General features: G+C 48.0%; 1 protein-coding gene across 2 annotated transcripts in view; it reads left to right on the plus strand.

The window, feature by feature from the left end:
• The first annotated feature begins 336 nt into the window (after positions 1–336).
• The window catches only part of MMP24 (matrix metallopeptidase 24), a 28,534-nt gene continuing 11,861 nt past the window's right edge, over positions 337–17,009 (plus strand). The window contains exons 1-4 of one of the 2 annotated variants that reach the window (XM_055544854.1): positions 337–452; positions 723–871; positions 5,768–5,884; positions 8,053–8,357. In XM_055544854.1, coding sequence (XP_055400829.1) covers positions 450–452; positions 723–871; positions 5,768–5,884; positions 8,053–8,357 — 574 coding nt within the window. In that variant the 5' untranslated portion in view covers positions 337–449. Of the gene's footprint in view, positions 453–722; positions 872–3,740; positions 5,885–8,052; positions 8,358–17,009 lie in introns of those variants that run through there. The other variant, XM_055544853.1, reaches the window with a different exon arrangement.

The following is a 17,009-nucleotide window of genomic DNA, read 5'->3' on the forward strand; positions in this document are numbered from 1 at the left end:
CTCCTCTCTCTCTCTTTCTCAAATTTTTTCCCTGAATCTGTTAAAGAAAATGTTGCAGACTTCATACATTGCATCCTTATGTAAGCTGAAACACTTCAGTGTATATTTCCTAAAAGCAAAGAATTCTCTTATGTAGCTATATTATTTTTTATGTGTGCCCTTCTAGACTTTTTTCTATGCTCATATTTATGTAGTTATATTTAAATTAATACCCTGGTTTATTTTGTTTCTATTTATTAATAATAGCTTACTTCTTTGGAGGGATTATCAATAAAGACTGTAGATAATCTCATTATCTACAGATAATTCTACAAAAGGTTCCTAAGGCAGACTCTGTCTCTAGATACAGCTGGTGTCTGGGGAGCACAGTGTTCATCAAGTCACTCTGCTTCAGAGAATGGACTGTTCTGGTCCTCTTGCATGTCTAGTCAGTGGAAACCACTGAGTACATGGTAAAGAGACGGGGTGCTGGAAAGGCTAGAAGGCATTTTAATCTTTATTCCATAGCCAATAGAAATTCAACGGAAGCTTGATAGCAGAAGAGTAAGCCAACAAGAGCTGTGTTTTTTGGAGCTTCATTTGACAGCGTCTGCAGGAGGGAGCAAAGGAGACAGAAATCAGAACATGACTCCTTTAGTCCCTTGGGTAAAATGGTCCCTAGTTTCAAGGGCAGATGAGCCTTCCCCGAATGATGCGTTCTTTTCTTTTTGCATGTCTTTCAGAACTGGTTAAAGTCCTACGGCTATCTGCTGCCCTATGACTCACGGTCATCGGCGTTGCACTCAGGGAAGGCCTTGCAGTCAGCAGTCGCCACGATGCAGCAGTTTTACGGGATCCCCGTCACCGGCGTGTTGGATCAGACAACAATCGAGTAAGATTTGCACAGGACATCGTGCCTTTGAACTTTTCAGAGTTACGTTTGGGTTCACATTTGTCATGGCCTCGTCTGTATACCCTACCCATTCTACCTTCCTATCTCCCACTCCTGAGTGTCAGCTGGGAGGGAGTACCCCAAGGTGCCCTCTCTTACGTGAGCTGGGGATGTGTTCTGCTGTAAACTTGCTGTGTGACCTTGGACAAGACTCTTGACCCTTCTGGGCCTCAGTTTCCTTATCAGCACAGTAAAGGGTTTGGTTATAGGTGGCCTTAAATCTCCTCTGATTCTAATAACTTGTGGGTCTGTGAGTCACCCTTCTGGCATCCCTGAGATGTACACATCTCACTAGATACAGGAAATTCTAGAATAATGATGGCAAGTCTTGTTCCACTTTTCCCATTTATTAAACATTTGCTGAATGTCTGCATGTGCTGGGCAGTGGGCTTGGTCCTTTGATCCCTGTGCTCCAGAGGCTCCCCATTTAGTGAAAAACACCATCAGCTAGCTCTGCTGGTCTAGAACTCAGAAGGAAACACTGAATCTCAGGGAGATACTTAAGAGGTAATGACTAGTAGGCCAAACCACACAGATGGTTTTATACTCAGGGAGAAGATAAAGAGGAGGGAGAGAAGAGTGACGAGGGTGGAACCCCCAGGGGAAGGAGCCACCTGAGAAGTGGAGGAAGCCCGGCAAGGATGACATGGCCACTGTGGGGGGCAGGAGGGGATGGTCAGCAGGGTCAGCTGCCGCGGTGGTCAAACAGGAAGCTGAAAGGTGTCTGCTGAGTTTAGTAACAAAGAGGGCGTTGAAACCTCCGTGGAATGATGGCAGCAAAGTCAGATTGCGATATGGAGGAGAGGTGAGGAGCGGTGATGGCAAACATAGGGGCAACTTTCAAGAAGCTGAGCAGTGGGAGTTTCCTGTTGATCCCGTGGTTAGGACTCCAGGCTTTCACTGCCGTGAAAAATCCCTGGTCGGGAAACTGAGATCCCATAAGCCTGCCTGCCCCCTCAAAAAAAATGCTGACAGTGAAGGAAAGGAGGAATAATGGTGGCTAGAGAGGGATGAATTTTTATTTAAGATGGGAGAGAGTTGAGTTTTTTTGTCTCCAAGGAATAGCCATGAAAGTTATTAAAGCTATTTAAGAAAAGCCGTTACTGACATGTTTACATTGCTGGGTTTAAAATGGATAACTAACGAGGACCTACTATATAGCAGAGGGAAATCTGCTCAGTGTAAGTGTGGCAGCCTGGATGTGAGGGGAGTTTGAGGGGGAGAATGGATACGTGTATATGTATGGCTGAGGCCCTCCGCTGTTCACCTGAAACTGTCACAACATGGCTAATCGGCTGTACCCCAACACAAAATAAAAAGATTTTTTTAAAAAAGACATAAAAAGGAAAAGAAAAGCCATTACTGCCAGGAAGGCATGGCCAAGAGCTTGAAAAGAGTTTCCTCGCGGGGGTGGGGGTGGGGGTGGGGGGAGGGCAGTTGGGGGTACCCAAACTCAGGTGGAAGGAGAGAGCAGGGCTTGGGGAGGTTGCAGACAAGTAGGCGGCTGGCAGAGAACAGGAAATGCAGCCAGTGGTGGATCCAGGATCAATCCACCCCTTGGGTGAGTCACTCCTTGAGGTAATCATCTCTCTAGGTCTCAGCTTGCTGATTTACTGAAGGGGTTGGGAGAGGGAGGGGAGGGGATGGAGGGGAAATGTTGGATTTTGACTCTCCAATTCTAGATTCCATTATTCTAAGCCTCAAGCTCTCAAATAAAATGTGGTGAGCCTGGGGTTTTATGATCCCATAGTCCCGTACGAACATTTCCTGTGCCTCAGATCCTCTGATTGTGAGGTTGTAAACCCCTGAGACAATACGCTTGACGGCTCCTGTATGTGGACGCCGGGGCCTGCGGCCTGGGGAGCCCGGCCCTTTCCAAGCCGAGGTTATTTTGAGGCTTTGCTCAGGCCTCGTGGCGGCGCCTCCTGTGGCGGCAGCGAGGGTGGCTCTGCTGGGGCCCCACCTGGCCCTGGGTTCACTCTGTCCCAGAAGCCCCAGGCCGGCTGGACCGCATTCAGGGAGTGGCAGGTGGCAGCGGGAGGAGGAGGCGGAGGGAGGGGCTGGCGTTTCCCATTGCCGCTCTGCTCTACGCCCCTCTTTGTAGGAAGGAGAGCGGGGTTGGGGGGCGCTGTTTTGGAGGCACGGGAAGGGAGAAGGTGCTCACACTTAATCCCAGACCTGAGTGGGGAGCGTGTTTGCGGGGAGAACTTGGAGACGTTCGTTTCAGCTCCAGCTTTGTGAGCTCGGGTGTCGCTGCCTCTCTCTGAGCTGGTCTCCTCCCTGCCCGACCCCAGGGCCCTTCCAGGTCTAGCTCCACCTTGCTGTAGCAAAGGTGCCTCCTGGGTCTCTTCCCAGGGACTGTCAGTGAAAGGAAGCTAGATCAGCCCCTCAGAGGATTATTTTTGAGTGTCTGCCTTGGAAATGTCACACATTATTCACTCCTTCATTCGTTCAACAAACATAGCTCCTCTAACCCAACCTAGTGCTAAGCAGAAGGAAAAAGAAAAGAAAAACCCCAACTTTTGTTTGTTCAGGTACATTAGTTGAGAGTTCATTTATTCATTCAACAGAGTCCCAGTCCTGCCTCACCCTAACCCTAACCCTAACCCAGTAACTTGAATTTTGCAAGTTACTGGTGTTCTCTGTGTATCTTTTCCCTTGTCTGTAAAATTGGGGTCAGTCATTTCTGATTACTTCACAGAGTTCTTTGAGAACCAAATTTGTTTTTTTATTTTATTTTAATATTTATTTATTTGGTTGTGAGGGTCTTGGTTGCAACACGAAGGATCTTTAGTTGGGGTATGGGGAAATTCTTAATTGCAGCATGTGGGATCTAGTCCCCTAACCGGGGAACAAAACCAGGACACCTGCATTGGGAGCCCAGAGACTTAGCCACTGGACCACCAGGGAGTCCCTCAAATTGATTTTTTTAAAAAGGAGAATGAACACTGAAAATTATACACATTTATATCAATGCCTGTTACTGTCACTATTTAGTCTTTTATTATTAATTTCCGAGTGTGGACATTCTAGGTGAGGTAGATACAAAATGAGTGGGACCTAGTTAAGTCCCTCAAGGGGCTTTTAATATTTGGTTAAAATAGTCTCTGTCTCCTTTCCTCTCTTACTGCCAAAGGCAACTGCTTTCAACCACTGGAAATGAGGAAATGAGGTCAGACAGTTTCCCCGCAGCGATCTCAATCTCTAGTTCAGAGAGCTGGTCATTAGGGCAACAAAGGTATATGAGATGCAAGGGTGACCCTCCCAATCAGCCATGATCTTTTAAATCTCCTGCCCAGGCCCCTAGTTCACATCTCCAAAGAAGTCCCAGGCTCACTGTTCCCTAAGGCAACTTAACTGATAACAAACGGTCATCAGGATTTACTTAGCTCCTAGCACAAGGCTAGCTTCTAAGGACAGGATGATGAATATGACTCATTCCTGTCCTCAGAAAATTTACTATTTATTCGAGGCAATAAACTAATAGATTTCAAATCACAGTACAACGTAGTTAAGTGCTGTGAATAACTACACTCTAAGCTCTACAGTTGTTCAGCCACTTTTTGAACATCTGGAGTGATATAAAATTTACTGTTTTCCAAGCTGTGCCTTTTTGCCATGGGCTAGTTCTCATTCATTCATTCAACCATCACCCTTGAACACCTCCTAAGCCAGGCACTGTGATGGCACTGGGAATACAGGCAAGGTTCCCGCCCTCATGGACCTTAGAATCAGGTAAGAGAGACAGAGGATAAACAACAAGCTAATATAAGATGTCATTTCAGGCAGTGATAAAGGCCATGAAGCAAAATCAAGCTGGGTAAACAGTTAGAGGTGGGATAGTGGGGGGAGGCCATTATTTTAGATAAGGTGGCAGGGAAGCCCTCTTGGAAGGGGTCACATTTGAGTGGAGACCTTCATAAAGTAAGGGAACAAACCGTGTGAAGAAGAGCATGGCAAGCAGAGGTACAGCAAATGCAAACACCCTGAATTGGAATGATCTTAGGATGGTCAAGGCACAGCAGGGAGGCCACTGGAGCCGGAGCAGAGTGGATGTGAGGAAGGGGATACAGGTGCCTGGTAGAGGGGTGATCGCAGATCATGTGGGGGCCGTGGGCCAAGGCGAGGAGTTTGTTTTGATTGTTTTTAAATATGTAATTACTTGACTGCTCTGAGTCTTAGTTGCGGCACTCGGGATCTTTAATCTCCGTTGCGGCACTCGGGATCTTTAATCTCTGTTGCGGCATGCAGGACCTTTACTTGCTACATGTGAACTTTTGTAGTATGTGCGATCTAGTTCCCAGACCAGGGACCAAACCTGGGAGCATGGAGTCTTAACCACTGGACCACCTGGGAAGTCCCAAGGTGAGGAATTTTGATTTTATTCCAGGTGATTGGTAGTTTTAAAGCAAAGAGTGATGTGATCTGATTTCACATACAGAACATGTCCACAGGCACTCCCTCCTTGAAGGCTCCGCACAAGCTAAGACCAGGGAGAACTGTAATTCTCGCATTGCCAATGAGGAGACCGAGGCTCACATTGATTCAGTCACTGGCCTGGACTCGTGCGATTAGTAACAGAGTTGGAACTAGCAAGTCCGTGTCTTCTGACTCCGAGTCTATCACGCAGCAGTGCTTCTTCATATTCAGTTAGGAATGAATGAACAGACGAACAATCGATGGTGTTCCTGTTGGGGACCCCATCAGAGCCAGGGGCCCAGAGTTTAGGTTGTGTGCACGTTACCATTCAGCTTGGGACCAAGGATGCTGCCGTGCCTTCCTAGAGTGTCCAGTGGCCACAGTGTCTATGTGGATGTGTGTCCTCTCTCTGCCCAGGTGGATGAAGAAACCCCGGTGTGGTGTCCCAGATCACCCGCACTTGAGCCGAAGGCGGAGACACAAGCGCTACGCCCTGACGGGACAGAAATGGAGGCAGAAACACATCACCTACAGGTGCCTCCCCGCCCCCTCCTCCCTGGCATCGGCTCCACCCTCTCTCAGTCATTTCCTGGCCTGAGTTTCTGAAGTTCACACTGTCGGAGGGTTTGTGATCAGGGCCTGGCTCTAAGAGCCTATGACTTTGTCTTTCCTGTAGCGTCCAGTGATTGCTGGGTCTCCAACTTCAGGTTTGTTTGGTCCTTTAGGGGCCGATGAATTATGTTCTGTTTAGATTCCTAGCATTTTCAGTTACGGAAAGTGGGGTATGACTTGTCTGATAACTTTCACCTGGGCTAAAGAACCGTGGCTGAACTCATCCTCCCTACCACCGCTTGCCAAACCCCACTCCCTCTCATCTGGATCCCTTCCCCACTTGGCCTGATTGATGGGCTTCAGCTGAGATTCCCAGCATAGAGTTCCAGTTGTTTCTTAAGGACTCTAAAGAGCTGGGGGCTGAACTGCAACAGTGTTATCCCTTTTTGGGGAAACCATGGGCAAAGCAGGAGCAGGCTCCAGGTCAGACCAGTGACCACAGGCAGGGATGCTGGAATGCATCACAGGAGATGCAGACATCTGGATTCAGATGGGGTGGATCCAGGGCCAGGCATAGTACAGGCTTGGCTGGACCCTGGTTGCCACCTCTCAAGTCTCTAATTCCATCTCAGGTGGATCCCCTGGGTTCAGGAGTAGGATCTAAGACAGAGATCTTCAGAGTTGAGCTAAGGGCTCTCCTGGGGCTTCTCTAGTGGCTCAAACAGTAAAGAATCTGCCAGCACTTCAGGAGACCCAGGTTTGATCCCTGGGTCAGAAGGATCCCCTGAAGAAGGGAATGGCTACCCACTCCAGTACCCTTTCCTGGAGAATTCCATGGACAGAGGGGCCTGGTGGGCTACAGTCCATAGCATTGCAAAGAGTCAGATAGGACTGAGTGACTAACACTTACTAACTTTCAAGGGCTCTCCTGTTCACAAGCTGTAGAGGCCAGAACAGAATTTTTCAGAAATCTGACAAGAGAAGGAAACTTAAGAAGAATCTGGGTTAGAAACCGGATGGACTCTTAGAGTCCTCCAGAAGAGGTAGAGTAGATGAAGAGAAAGAACTGTCTCCTAACTGAGCTCTGACCTTACCTTATATCCTGCAACCTCTCTGGGCTTCAGTTTCCTTATCTGTAGAATGAGTGAATAGTCCTTGCCCCAGGTGTTCATGGGACAGAGCAGCCAGAAGTGGTGATGCTCCATCGGGGAGAACCATGCAATATGGATACAGTAACCTTACATAACTGATTCAATCAGATGCCACCCTATACTAGCTTCTGGGTAGACAAATAGTAGTAGTTGGGGCCAAAGACTTAAAAAGCGTTTTTAATTGCAGTATAATTGCTTTACAATGTTGTGTTAGTTTCTGCTGTACAAGAACGTGAATCAGCTATAGGTATACAAATCTGGGCTTCCCAGGTGGCTCATTGGGTAGAGAATCGCCTGCAATGCAGGAGGCATAAACAGAAACAGTTTCAATCCCTGGGTCGGGAGATCCCCTGGAAGAAGGCATGGCAACCCACTCCAGTATTCTTGCTTGGAGAATCCCATGGACAGAGGAGCCTGGCAGGCTACAGACCATAGGGTCACAAAGAGTTGGATACAGCTGAAACAACTTGAGCACACACACATATATCCCCTCCCTCTTCAGCCTCCCTCATCACACCCCTCTAGGTCAACACAGAGCGCCAGACTGAGCTGCCTGTGCTATATAGCAGCTTCCCACTAGCTACGGTAGTGTAAGTACATCAGTGCTATTCTCTCAATTTGTCCCACCCTCTCCTTCCCCCACCCCCTTTCAAAGAAAGGGATGTTCCACTAAACTCTCTACAGTGTAAGAGTTTTTATAACATTTATAAATGTACATATTTTATGTATTGGGAGAAAAACTTAAAAATTAGGAAATGCCATGCACCAACTTGATTTTTTTCTACAAATTCAACATAATCTTTTTCAGAGATCAAATACAAAAACACCGAGTAAAAGGCAGGACAAGGACCCAGAGCCTTGTCTACCCAGCCTCTTCCTCAATCCCTGGGCTACCTCAGCAGAATTCTAGGCCCACACAGCTTCTCATGTTCCTTTTAGCTCTGCTAGTCTCTAATTCCCTGTCTGTTCCTCCCTGTGGTTTCTCCCCTCTCTCACCAGCATTCACAACTACACCCCAAAGGTGGGTGAGCTAGACACTCGGAAAGCTATTCGCCAGGCTTTCGATGTGTGGCAGAAGGTGACCCCGCTGACCTTTGAAGAGGTGCCATACCACGAGATCAAAAGTGACCGGAAGGAGGCGGACATCATGATCTTCTTTGCCTCTGGTTTCCATGGCGACAGCTCCCCATTTGATGGAGAAGGGGGATTCCTGGCTCATGCCTATTTCCCTGGTCCAGGGATTGGTGGAGACACTCACTTTGACTCAGACGAGCCGTGGACGTTAGGAAATGCCAACCATGATGGTAAGGTCATGAGGGGACAGGGGATTGCTTGGCCGTCAGGAAAAGAAGCCCTAAGGAGGAGCTTGGAGGATTCCATAGTTGAGTTACCTGGTTTCCAGAGATTCTTGTCAAACAGCTGAGAACCTAAGAGGGTGGGAACTGTGGTCAACACTTGATCCACTGGAGCAGGGAGATGAGTCAGATCACTTGGTTCATGGTCTAATTGAGTGGAGTCGGGAGGAAGTGTAGGCCATGACTAAGAAGATAAAGGAATGGATCAGAGACTGGAGGAAAAGGTTAAATGGGGATTAAAGCTGAAAGTGGTAGGCTCTGGCCTGACTGATGAAGACTTCAAAGGCCACGCTGTGGGAAGACATGACTGAGTCACCCTTACGTTGACCTCACAGGTGAATAACAGGCCCTGTAATTACTCTAGCATCTTCTGTGTAGGAGTAATAACAAGACTCCTCAGGTTGCAAGAGTTCCTCGTCAGTATTCACTTGTAAGTCACTTGCTTAGTAAGTAGGCAAGTGTACATCATTATGCCCATTTTAAAGATGAGTTTGAGGCTCATATGGCATAGCTAGTAGGCGGCATTGCAGGGGCTCAACTAAAGCTCAGCCACCTGGCCACGTGACCTGGGTGAGTCGTTCACCCTCAGTCTCCTCATTTATCAAATGAGAATCTGGATTAGGTGACCTCTTCTGACTCTAATAGAACATGACGCATGTGTTTGAACATTTAAAAAAGACACTGCCAAGGAGACTTCCCTGGCAGTCTAGTGGTTAACAGGGGCACAGGTTCGATCCCTGGTCGGGGAACCAGGGTCCCACATGCCACATGGCGTGGCCAATTAAATAAATAAATACAAATTTTTTAAATGTAAATAATAAAAATATAAAAAAGACACAGTCTCTGCCCTCTGGAAGTCCAGAGTGGAGTGGGAAAGACAGATGTGTACAGAAGTCACCCTGTCACAAAGCGGACTATACTGAAGGACGTAGCAGAAGTACCAAGAAAATCAGTAGGAATCTAGAGGGAAGAGGGACAGAGGATTTGATTTGATTCTATTTTAGATTATAATAGGTTAGAATCAGGATGTTACTATTCTAAGGTCTATGTCAAATATTTTCCACATACTATATAATATGTATATGTTATTATTATTATCCCCATTTTACAGATAGATAAACTGAGGTGTAGAGAAACAGTAAGTAACCTACTAAGGTCCCTACTAAGGGCCCACAGTTGCTGAATGGGGAAATAAGGCTTCAAAACGGGTGTGTCGACTCCAGAGCACATACTCTTAGCCACCCTGCTGTTTCCATGGCTCTCCCACTGTAGCGCACACCAGAATCACCTAGAAACTTTCTTTTATGAATTCTGATTCCAGGCTGCAGGCCCCTGACCTCTTGCCATTCTGATTCTCTGGTTCTGGGGTCAGGAATTTGCACGTGAGAATTTGCATATGGTCTCATAAATTCCCCAAGGGCTTCTGAGGTAGGCATTCAAGGAACACCGTCTTAATCTGCAGTTTCCCTAACTTGCCTGATCATAAGAATCAACTGGGGGTTCTTATTATAAATGTGGATTCCCAGGCCCTTTCCCTGGAGATTCCGATTCTTAAATTTGGGAATCCTTAGTGATTTCTTTGTCCTTGGTGATGCTTCAGGCTGAGAGCAGCCTTTAAATGCCCATTTCCTCAGAGGCTGTGTCTGCTGCAGACCACCTCCTTGAAAGCTTTTCATATTGTTGCATAGATCAGGGACCCGGACTCGGCCTGCGTGTCAGAGGGTGATCCAGAGGGTGGCCTGGCCAGCGCTATGAAGCCGCTCGTTCTTCCCTGGCCCCTCCCCTCTTGTTCGGTCCTCTTCCCATCCAGCTCCATCCCCTCTGCCCAGGCGTTCCTTCTCTTGTGTCCTCAATGTGTTTCCCGGCTTTCCAAACACCTATTCTTTATCTCGTTCTTATTCTTGGATCAGTGTCAACTAGTCAGTGGTCTGCGCTCACTGATAAAGTGTGAAGAGAGGAGAACTAACAGTTTTGCCCGCCCATTATGTGCCAGGCACTGCTAGCTGATAACGGTCAGAGCCCTGAGAGAGATAAATGAATGATTAAAGACACTCTTCCTCTGCCCTGCCCTTCCCAGCTCTGGGTGTACACTTCTACAATGCTCCTTGTTGGTGGAGACCTTGGGCCAGTCCCCAAATCCAGAGAACTTCTGGGGGTGCATGTGGAGAGGAGTGGATGGGCACCATCCTGACACCCTCTTGTCGGTCCCACCCCATTGTCACCAACAATCAACAATTTGGATAGAAATTCCAAGACAGCTCATGTCTTCTTTGGATAGGAGTCAAGACTTTGCTCTGGAAAACCAGGCACGAATTATACAGAGGCAGTTCATAACCCCGGTAATAGACTGCTAGAAACCAGAATGCAGCCATTGCCTAAGGACAGCCTTTGGAAGGAGACGAAAGGAACCAGGATTGATCGAGCACCTGTGTGTTATCTCGTTTAATTTCTGCATAAACTCAATGAGGGCACTGAGGGCAGCTTCCTGGGAATTTTTTTTTTGGTGGCTTTCTTCTCTATTCTAAATTTCTGTTAGGAAAAATTTCACGCTCACAAAGTAGGAAGAATGATAATAGGAGCCCCCAGGCACCAATCAGCCTAATCCGGCAATTATCAACATTACATCAGTACTGATTCATCTACCTTCCCCCTACCTTGATTTTTTTTTTTAATATATATTTTAAAGGAAATTTTAAATACAGTGTCATTGTATCTGTAAATACTCTAGTACTGGACTGGCCAAAAATTTCATTTGGGTTTTTCTGTAAGATGTTATGGGAAAACCCATTTGAACTTTTTAGTCAACCCAATACATACCCCTAACAGATTTTTTTTTTCCTTCTTGCTAAAAGACATTTCTTTCTACAGTAGGTCCTCGTTGATTACCTGTTTTAAATATAACACCATGTACATGTCAATCCCAAACTTCCAGTCTATCCCTCCTCCCACACTCTACCCCACTGGCAACCATAAGTTCATTCTCTAGGTTCTAAAAGTAAAAAAAAAAAAAAAGTGAAAGTGTTAATCACTCCATCGTGTCCAACTCTGTGACCCCATGGACTGTAGCCCGCCAGGCTCCTCCGTCCATGGCATTTCCCAGGCAACAATACTGGAGTGGGTTGCCATTCCTTTCTCCAGGGGATCTTCCCCACCCAGGGATAGAACCTGGGTCTCCTGCATTGCAGGTGGATTCTTTACCATCTGAGCCACCAGGGGACCCCCTGAGTTCTAACAGACTATTTTTAACACGACCACAAAATTATGATCAAACCCAACAACATTAATAATAATTTCTTAAAATCCAATACCCAAAAATAAAATTTAAAAAATCCAATACCCAATCTGTTCATTTTCTCGAATCACCTAGAAATGGCTTTTACAGTTGTTTACTTGCATCAGGATCCAAACAGCATCCACACATCATTCATGGTTGATACGTCTCTTAAGATACTTTCTATTACAAGTCACCTCGCTTTTCTCGTCCCTGTACCTATTGAAGAAACTGGGTCATTTGTCCTGAGTATAGGCATTAGAGTCAACTAGATTCGGGTTCACTTTTTTTATATATAATTGTTTCTTTTTTATTGGAGTATAGTTGATTTACACTGTTGTGTTAGTTTCAAGTTTTCAGCAATGTGAACCAGTTATACGTATATTCACTCTTTTTTAGATTCTTGTCCCATATAGGCCATTACAGAGAATTGAGTAGAGTTCCCTGTGCTATATGGTCCTTATTAGTTATCTATTTTATATATAGTAGTGTGTACATGTCAATCCCAATCTCCCCACTCTTACCCCTTGGTAACTGTAAGTTTATTTTCTACATCTGTAACTCTATTTCTGTTTTGCAGATAAATTCATTTGTACCTATTTTTTGAAGATTCTACATATAAGCAATATCATGATACTTGTCTTTCTCTGACTTAGGTGCACTCTTACCTTATCTCTCTTCCCTGTCTATCCTGAATATCAATAATTAGATGTTTAAAAAACAAAACAAAACAAAAACCCTGCCTGCCAATACAACAGAGGTGGTTTCGATTCCTGAGTTGGGAAGATCCCCTGAAGGAGGGCAGGGCAACCCCCTCCAGTATTCTTGCCTGGAGAATCCCATGGACAGAGGAGCCTGGTGGGCTACAGTCCCTGGGGTCAGGCAGATTCAGACACAAAGTGTCTTAGCCAGAAGTGACTTAGCAGGTACACACAATAATCAGATCAACGGGCCTGGCTGGATTGACTCTTCTGGAGAGAATGCTCCCCAGGTGGCACTGGTCCTCCCTGTTGTATCACATTTGGGAAGCACCTGTGATGCAGGCTGTCCCACTCTGAGTGACATGAAGGCTGAATGGTTGGTACAGGTGTGTCAGCCTGACCCAACCATTATAAAATTCACCCAGAGGACTTTATTTTAAAAAGGTTGCCTAAGCCCTAACTGCTCAGTTGTGTCTGACTCTTTGCCACCCCATGGAATTCTCCAGGCCAGAATACTGGAGTGGGTAGCCTTTCCCTTCTCCAGGGGATCTTCCCAACCCAGGGATTGAACCAGGGTCTCCCGCATTGCAGGCGGATTCTTTACCAGCTGAGCTTGCTCCTTGGAAGAAAAATTATGACCAACCTAGACAGCATATTTAAAAGCAGAGACATTACTTTGCCAACAAAGGTCGGTCTAGTCAAAGCTATGGTTTTTCCAGTAGTCATGGATGGATGTGAGAGTTGGACTATAAAGAAAGCTGAGCATTGAAGAATTGATGCTTTTGAACTGTGGTGTTAGAAAAGACTCTTGAGAGTCCCTTGAACAGCAAGCAAATCCAACCAGTCCATCCTAAAGGAAATCAGTCCTGAATATTCATTGAAAGGACTGATGCTGAAGCTGAAACTCCAATACTTTGGCCACCTGATGCAAAGAACTGACTCATTGGAAGAGACCCTTATGCTGGGAATGATTGAAGGAGGGAGGAGAAGGGGACAACAGAGGATGGGATGGTTGGATGGCATCACCAACTCAATGGACATGAGCTTGAATAAGCTCCAGGAGTTGGTGATGGACAGGGAAGCCTGGTGTGCTGCAGTGCATGGGGTCGCAAAGAGTCATACACGACTGAGAGACTGAACTGAACTGAACTGAAGCCCTAACCACAAACTTCTTAATCAGAATCTCCTCCACCTGTGTGTTTAGAAGGTGCTCCTGGAGAACCACTCCTGAAATGTGCAGATGATTCTAATTCCCCGCCTCTTCAGAGTCTGTGTGAAGGGCAATCTGGCCCACCACACCTTTAAGCTAAGTTCGGGGAGTCTCCCAGGCACCCCATGTCTTCATCTCTTTCCAATGGATCAAGCAGTGAAGTCAGCAGAGGAGACTGGGAGGGAGCCCAGCCCCGGGGAAGGTGACAAGACCGGAAGAGTCACAGGGCCAGCCCTTCACAGTTACTGTAGAGACCACTCCTCACCCCGGGAACTAGACTGGCAGGGCGGTAAGGAAAGGATTGTTCTGAGTGGTTAAGTTCACACAGGCAGTAGCAGAAGACTAGAGCAGAAAGCCAACAAACCAAAAATTCCCAGGAGGGGAACTTCCCTGGTGGTCAAGTGGCTAAGATTCCACGCTCCCAATGCAGGTTCGATCCCTGGCTGGGGAACTAGATCCCACGTGCCACAACTAAGCAACTAAGATCTGGCATAGCCAAACAAAATAAGCATATTTTTTTAAAAATTCCCAGGAGGCTGAACTCACGCCCTCACTGAGTTTCTGTGGAAATTAAATGAGATAACACACAGGTGCTCAATCAATCGTGGTCCCTTTTGTCTCCTTCCAAAGGTTGTCCTCGGGCAATGGCTGCATTCCCGTTTCTAGCAGTCTATTTCTGGGGTTATGAGCTGCATCTGGAAAGTTTATGCTTGGTTTTCCAGAGCAAAGTTCTGACTCTTGTCCAAAGAAAACATGAGCTGTCTCACAACCAGGACTCTGAATTTTTAACAGTCGCCCCAGATGGTTCTGCTGCAGGTCATCCAAAGACTGCCCCTGGAAAAATACTGCCCATTCAGCATGGTTCTGTCCTGGCTGCTGTCACCTTACCTTGTCAAGAACAGAGCTTTCCCTCGAGGAGCTCACAGTCCTGGGGCAGAAGAGAATGTACTCCTGGCTGTGATGGAGGGTGGAAAGAGGTCAGGGCCATCAAGATGGGACAGGTAAACAGCTGGGAGAGTGTAGAGAAGGAATCACTTGCTGCCAGTTGGGGAAATCAAGGAAGGTTTCCTGGAGGATGTGGCTGAACACTGAAGGAGTATGGTTGTTCCAGGTGGAGGGCACAGCGCTGGCAAAAGAATAGAGGCAAAAGGAAATGCCATCCCATTCTGGAGTCCTTCCCATGTGGCGATAGTGGTAAAGAACCCATCTGCCAAATCAAGAGACATGAGAGATGCGGGGTTCCATCTATGGGTCGGGAAGATCCCCTGGAGGAGGGCATGGCAGGCAACCCACTCCAGTATTCTTGCCTGGAAAATCCCATGGACAGAGGAGCCTGGCAGGCTATGGTCCATAGGGTCCCAAAGAGTAGGACACGACTGAAGCGACTTAGCACATACCATTTTGGGGGGTGCAGGAGTCAGTGAGATGGGACTGACCAAAGATGGAGGTGCTAAGAAAAGGGAAGGAAGCTGAGATCAGGTATACTGGAATGGCCGAGTAGACTGCTGGGTGTTTGCTAGGAGGCCCAAAGGACCTGAGCGCCCAGCTCAAGGGAACTCTCCCTGTTGAAGAGACGTCACAGCTCAACGTGACCCTGATAAGTAACTGCGATAGTTCCGTGCCTGGAGGTGGTGTGAGCATTTGTGTATACCTTGCCACTTTAATCTTCACCCCATTTTTATGATGAAGGTACCATTAGTCCCCTTGTTCTACAGATGAAGAGATTTAAATGTCACACTGCTAGGACAGGGCAGAGCCAGGATTCCTGGCAGTCTGACCCCCGGGGACGCCACTTCTGACCACGCCACTTCTCTGCCCCTTGCCCTCTTGGATGGTGAAGCCCCTAGCCGCCTCCTGCTCATTAAGCACGGGAGTCTTCTCCATCCCTCTGCTTTTCCCCTCACAAGCTCCAGGAGTTCTCCTGCCCCTCTTCTCTCTCCTTCCATCTCCCCAAGTGTCCCCCCACACTGAACAGGTCTCTCGGGTTTCTGTGGAGTAGTATGCCAGCTCCCCAGCTCTCCTCTGCCATTTTGGTCCTTGGAGCAAATCCACAGGCCCCTTTCCTTCAAGATTTCCTCCTTTTCTCTGCCGAGACCCGGCACAGAGGCTCACAAGGTAATAGACACAGGACCAAGGGTTAGAGGCTGGCCAGGTGCTCAGGCTCTGCTCCCTGGTTGCTAGCTGAGGACACCCTCCCACCCCCACCCACCGAGGAAGAGCCCGGTCAAGAGACCGAGGCCTGAACAGCTTGTCCCAGGTCGTGGAACAGGCCAGGAGCAGAGCCAGGACTGGACCCCAGGAAGCAGAGCTGCCTCCCGCTGGCGCTAGCAGCCGCCTTTGTTTGGGATGGAGCTCAGAGATGAGCTCACCCTTCCCTGCTGCTAGAGGGGCCAGGACCTGAGGAAGCAACTGGGGGCGGCCTGGCCTCCTCATGCCAGCTTGCCCTGCCCCAGCAGAAGGCCAGCCCCAGGTTCTTGGCCAACCTTGCCCTGATCTCACCCATCCCCCTTCGCTGAAGGCACCGGTGGCATCAGCAGTGCGGCAGGCAGGCACGTGTGCCCCAGAGGGCTCTTCTTTCTCCCCAAGACCTTACCCAGGAAGGCCAGTTGCAATCCCCGGCCTCCTCTGGCCCTCAGGGGGCCCTCAGCCGGGTGGGTGTAGGGCAAGTTGACCACTTACACTGGGGCCGGAGTGGGTGCAAGGAGTCCTGAGCACCTCCTGGGCTCCTAGCAGCCTCCCCTGCACTTCAGGGTGGCAGGAATGGGCTGTGACATGCCTTGAAAGTGAAAGGGTTAGTCGCTCAGCAGTGTCCACCCCTTTGCGACCCCAGGCACTATGGCCCACCAGGCTCCTCTGTCCATGGGATCTCCCAGGCAAGAATACTAAAGTGGGTTGCCATTCCCTCCTCCAGGGGAATCTTCCAAAGCCAGGGATCGAACCCACGTCTCCCACATTGCAGGCAGATTCTTTACCATCTGTTAGGGCTGGGCAATAGAGGTAGGGCTCAAGGGACATTCAACTGCCAGAGGTTGAGGCCAGCAGGAGTCTGTAACTGGACATATATGATGTTGATATGCCAGCCTGCTCAACTTCCTGCCCCTTGGATTTCTTTCCCAAAGCCAGGGCAACTTCATCCTCGCAAAGTCAGGCCCTGCCCAGTCCCAGGCTTGATCAAGACACTCAGGGGAGTTGACTTTAAGAGGATCTGGTTTCTGGAACCCCTATGGCTTCATGCTTCATTTCTGGTCAATGGGCTTGTTCCCGGGAGGAAGCTTCTGCCTTTTGAATGGTAACAACTGTTGTCACGTGTCTTATCCTATCCAATCCTCTCACAGCCCTTCCAGGTAGATATGATCTCCCCATTGTACAGATGAGGACACTGAGATTCAGGAGGTAGACCTTCTGGGCAAGTTCACAAA

The sequence above is a fragment of the Bubalus kerabau genome, chromosome 13 (genome assembly GCF_029407905.1).
Source record: "Bubalus kerabau isolate K-KA32 ecotype Philippines breed swamp buffalo chromosome 13, PCC_UOA_SB_1v2, whole genome shotgun sequence".
Classification (NCBI taxonomy): domain Eukaryota; kingdom Metazoa; phylum Chordata; class Mammalia; order Artiodactyla; family Bovidae; genus Bubalus; species Bubalus kerabau.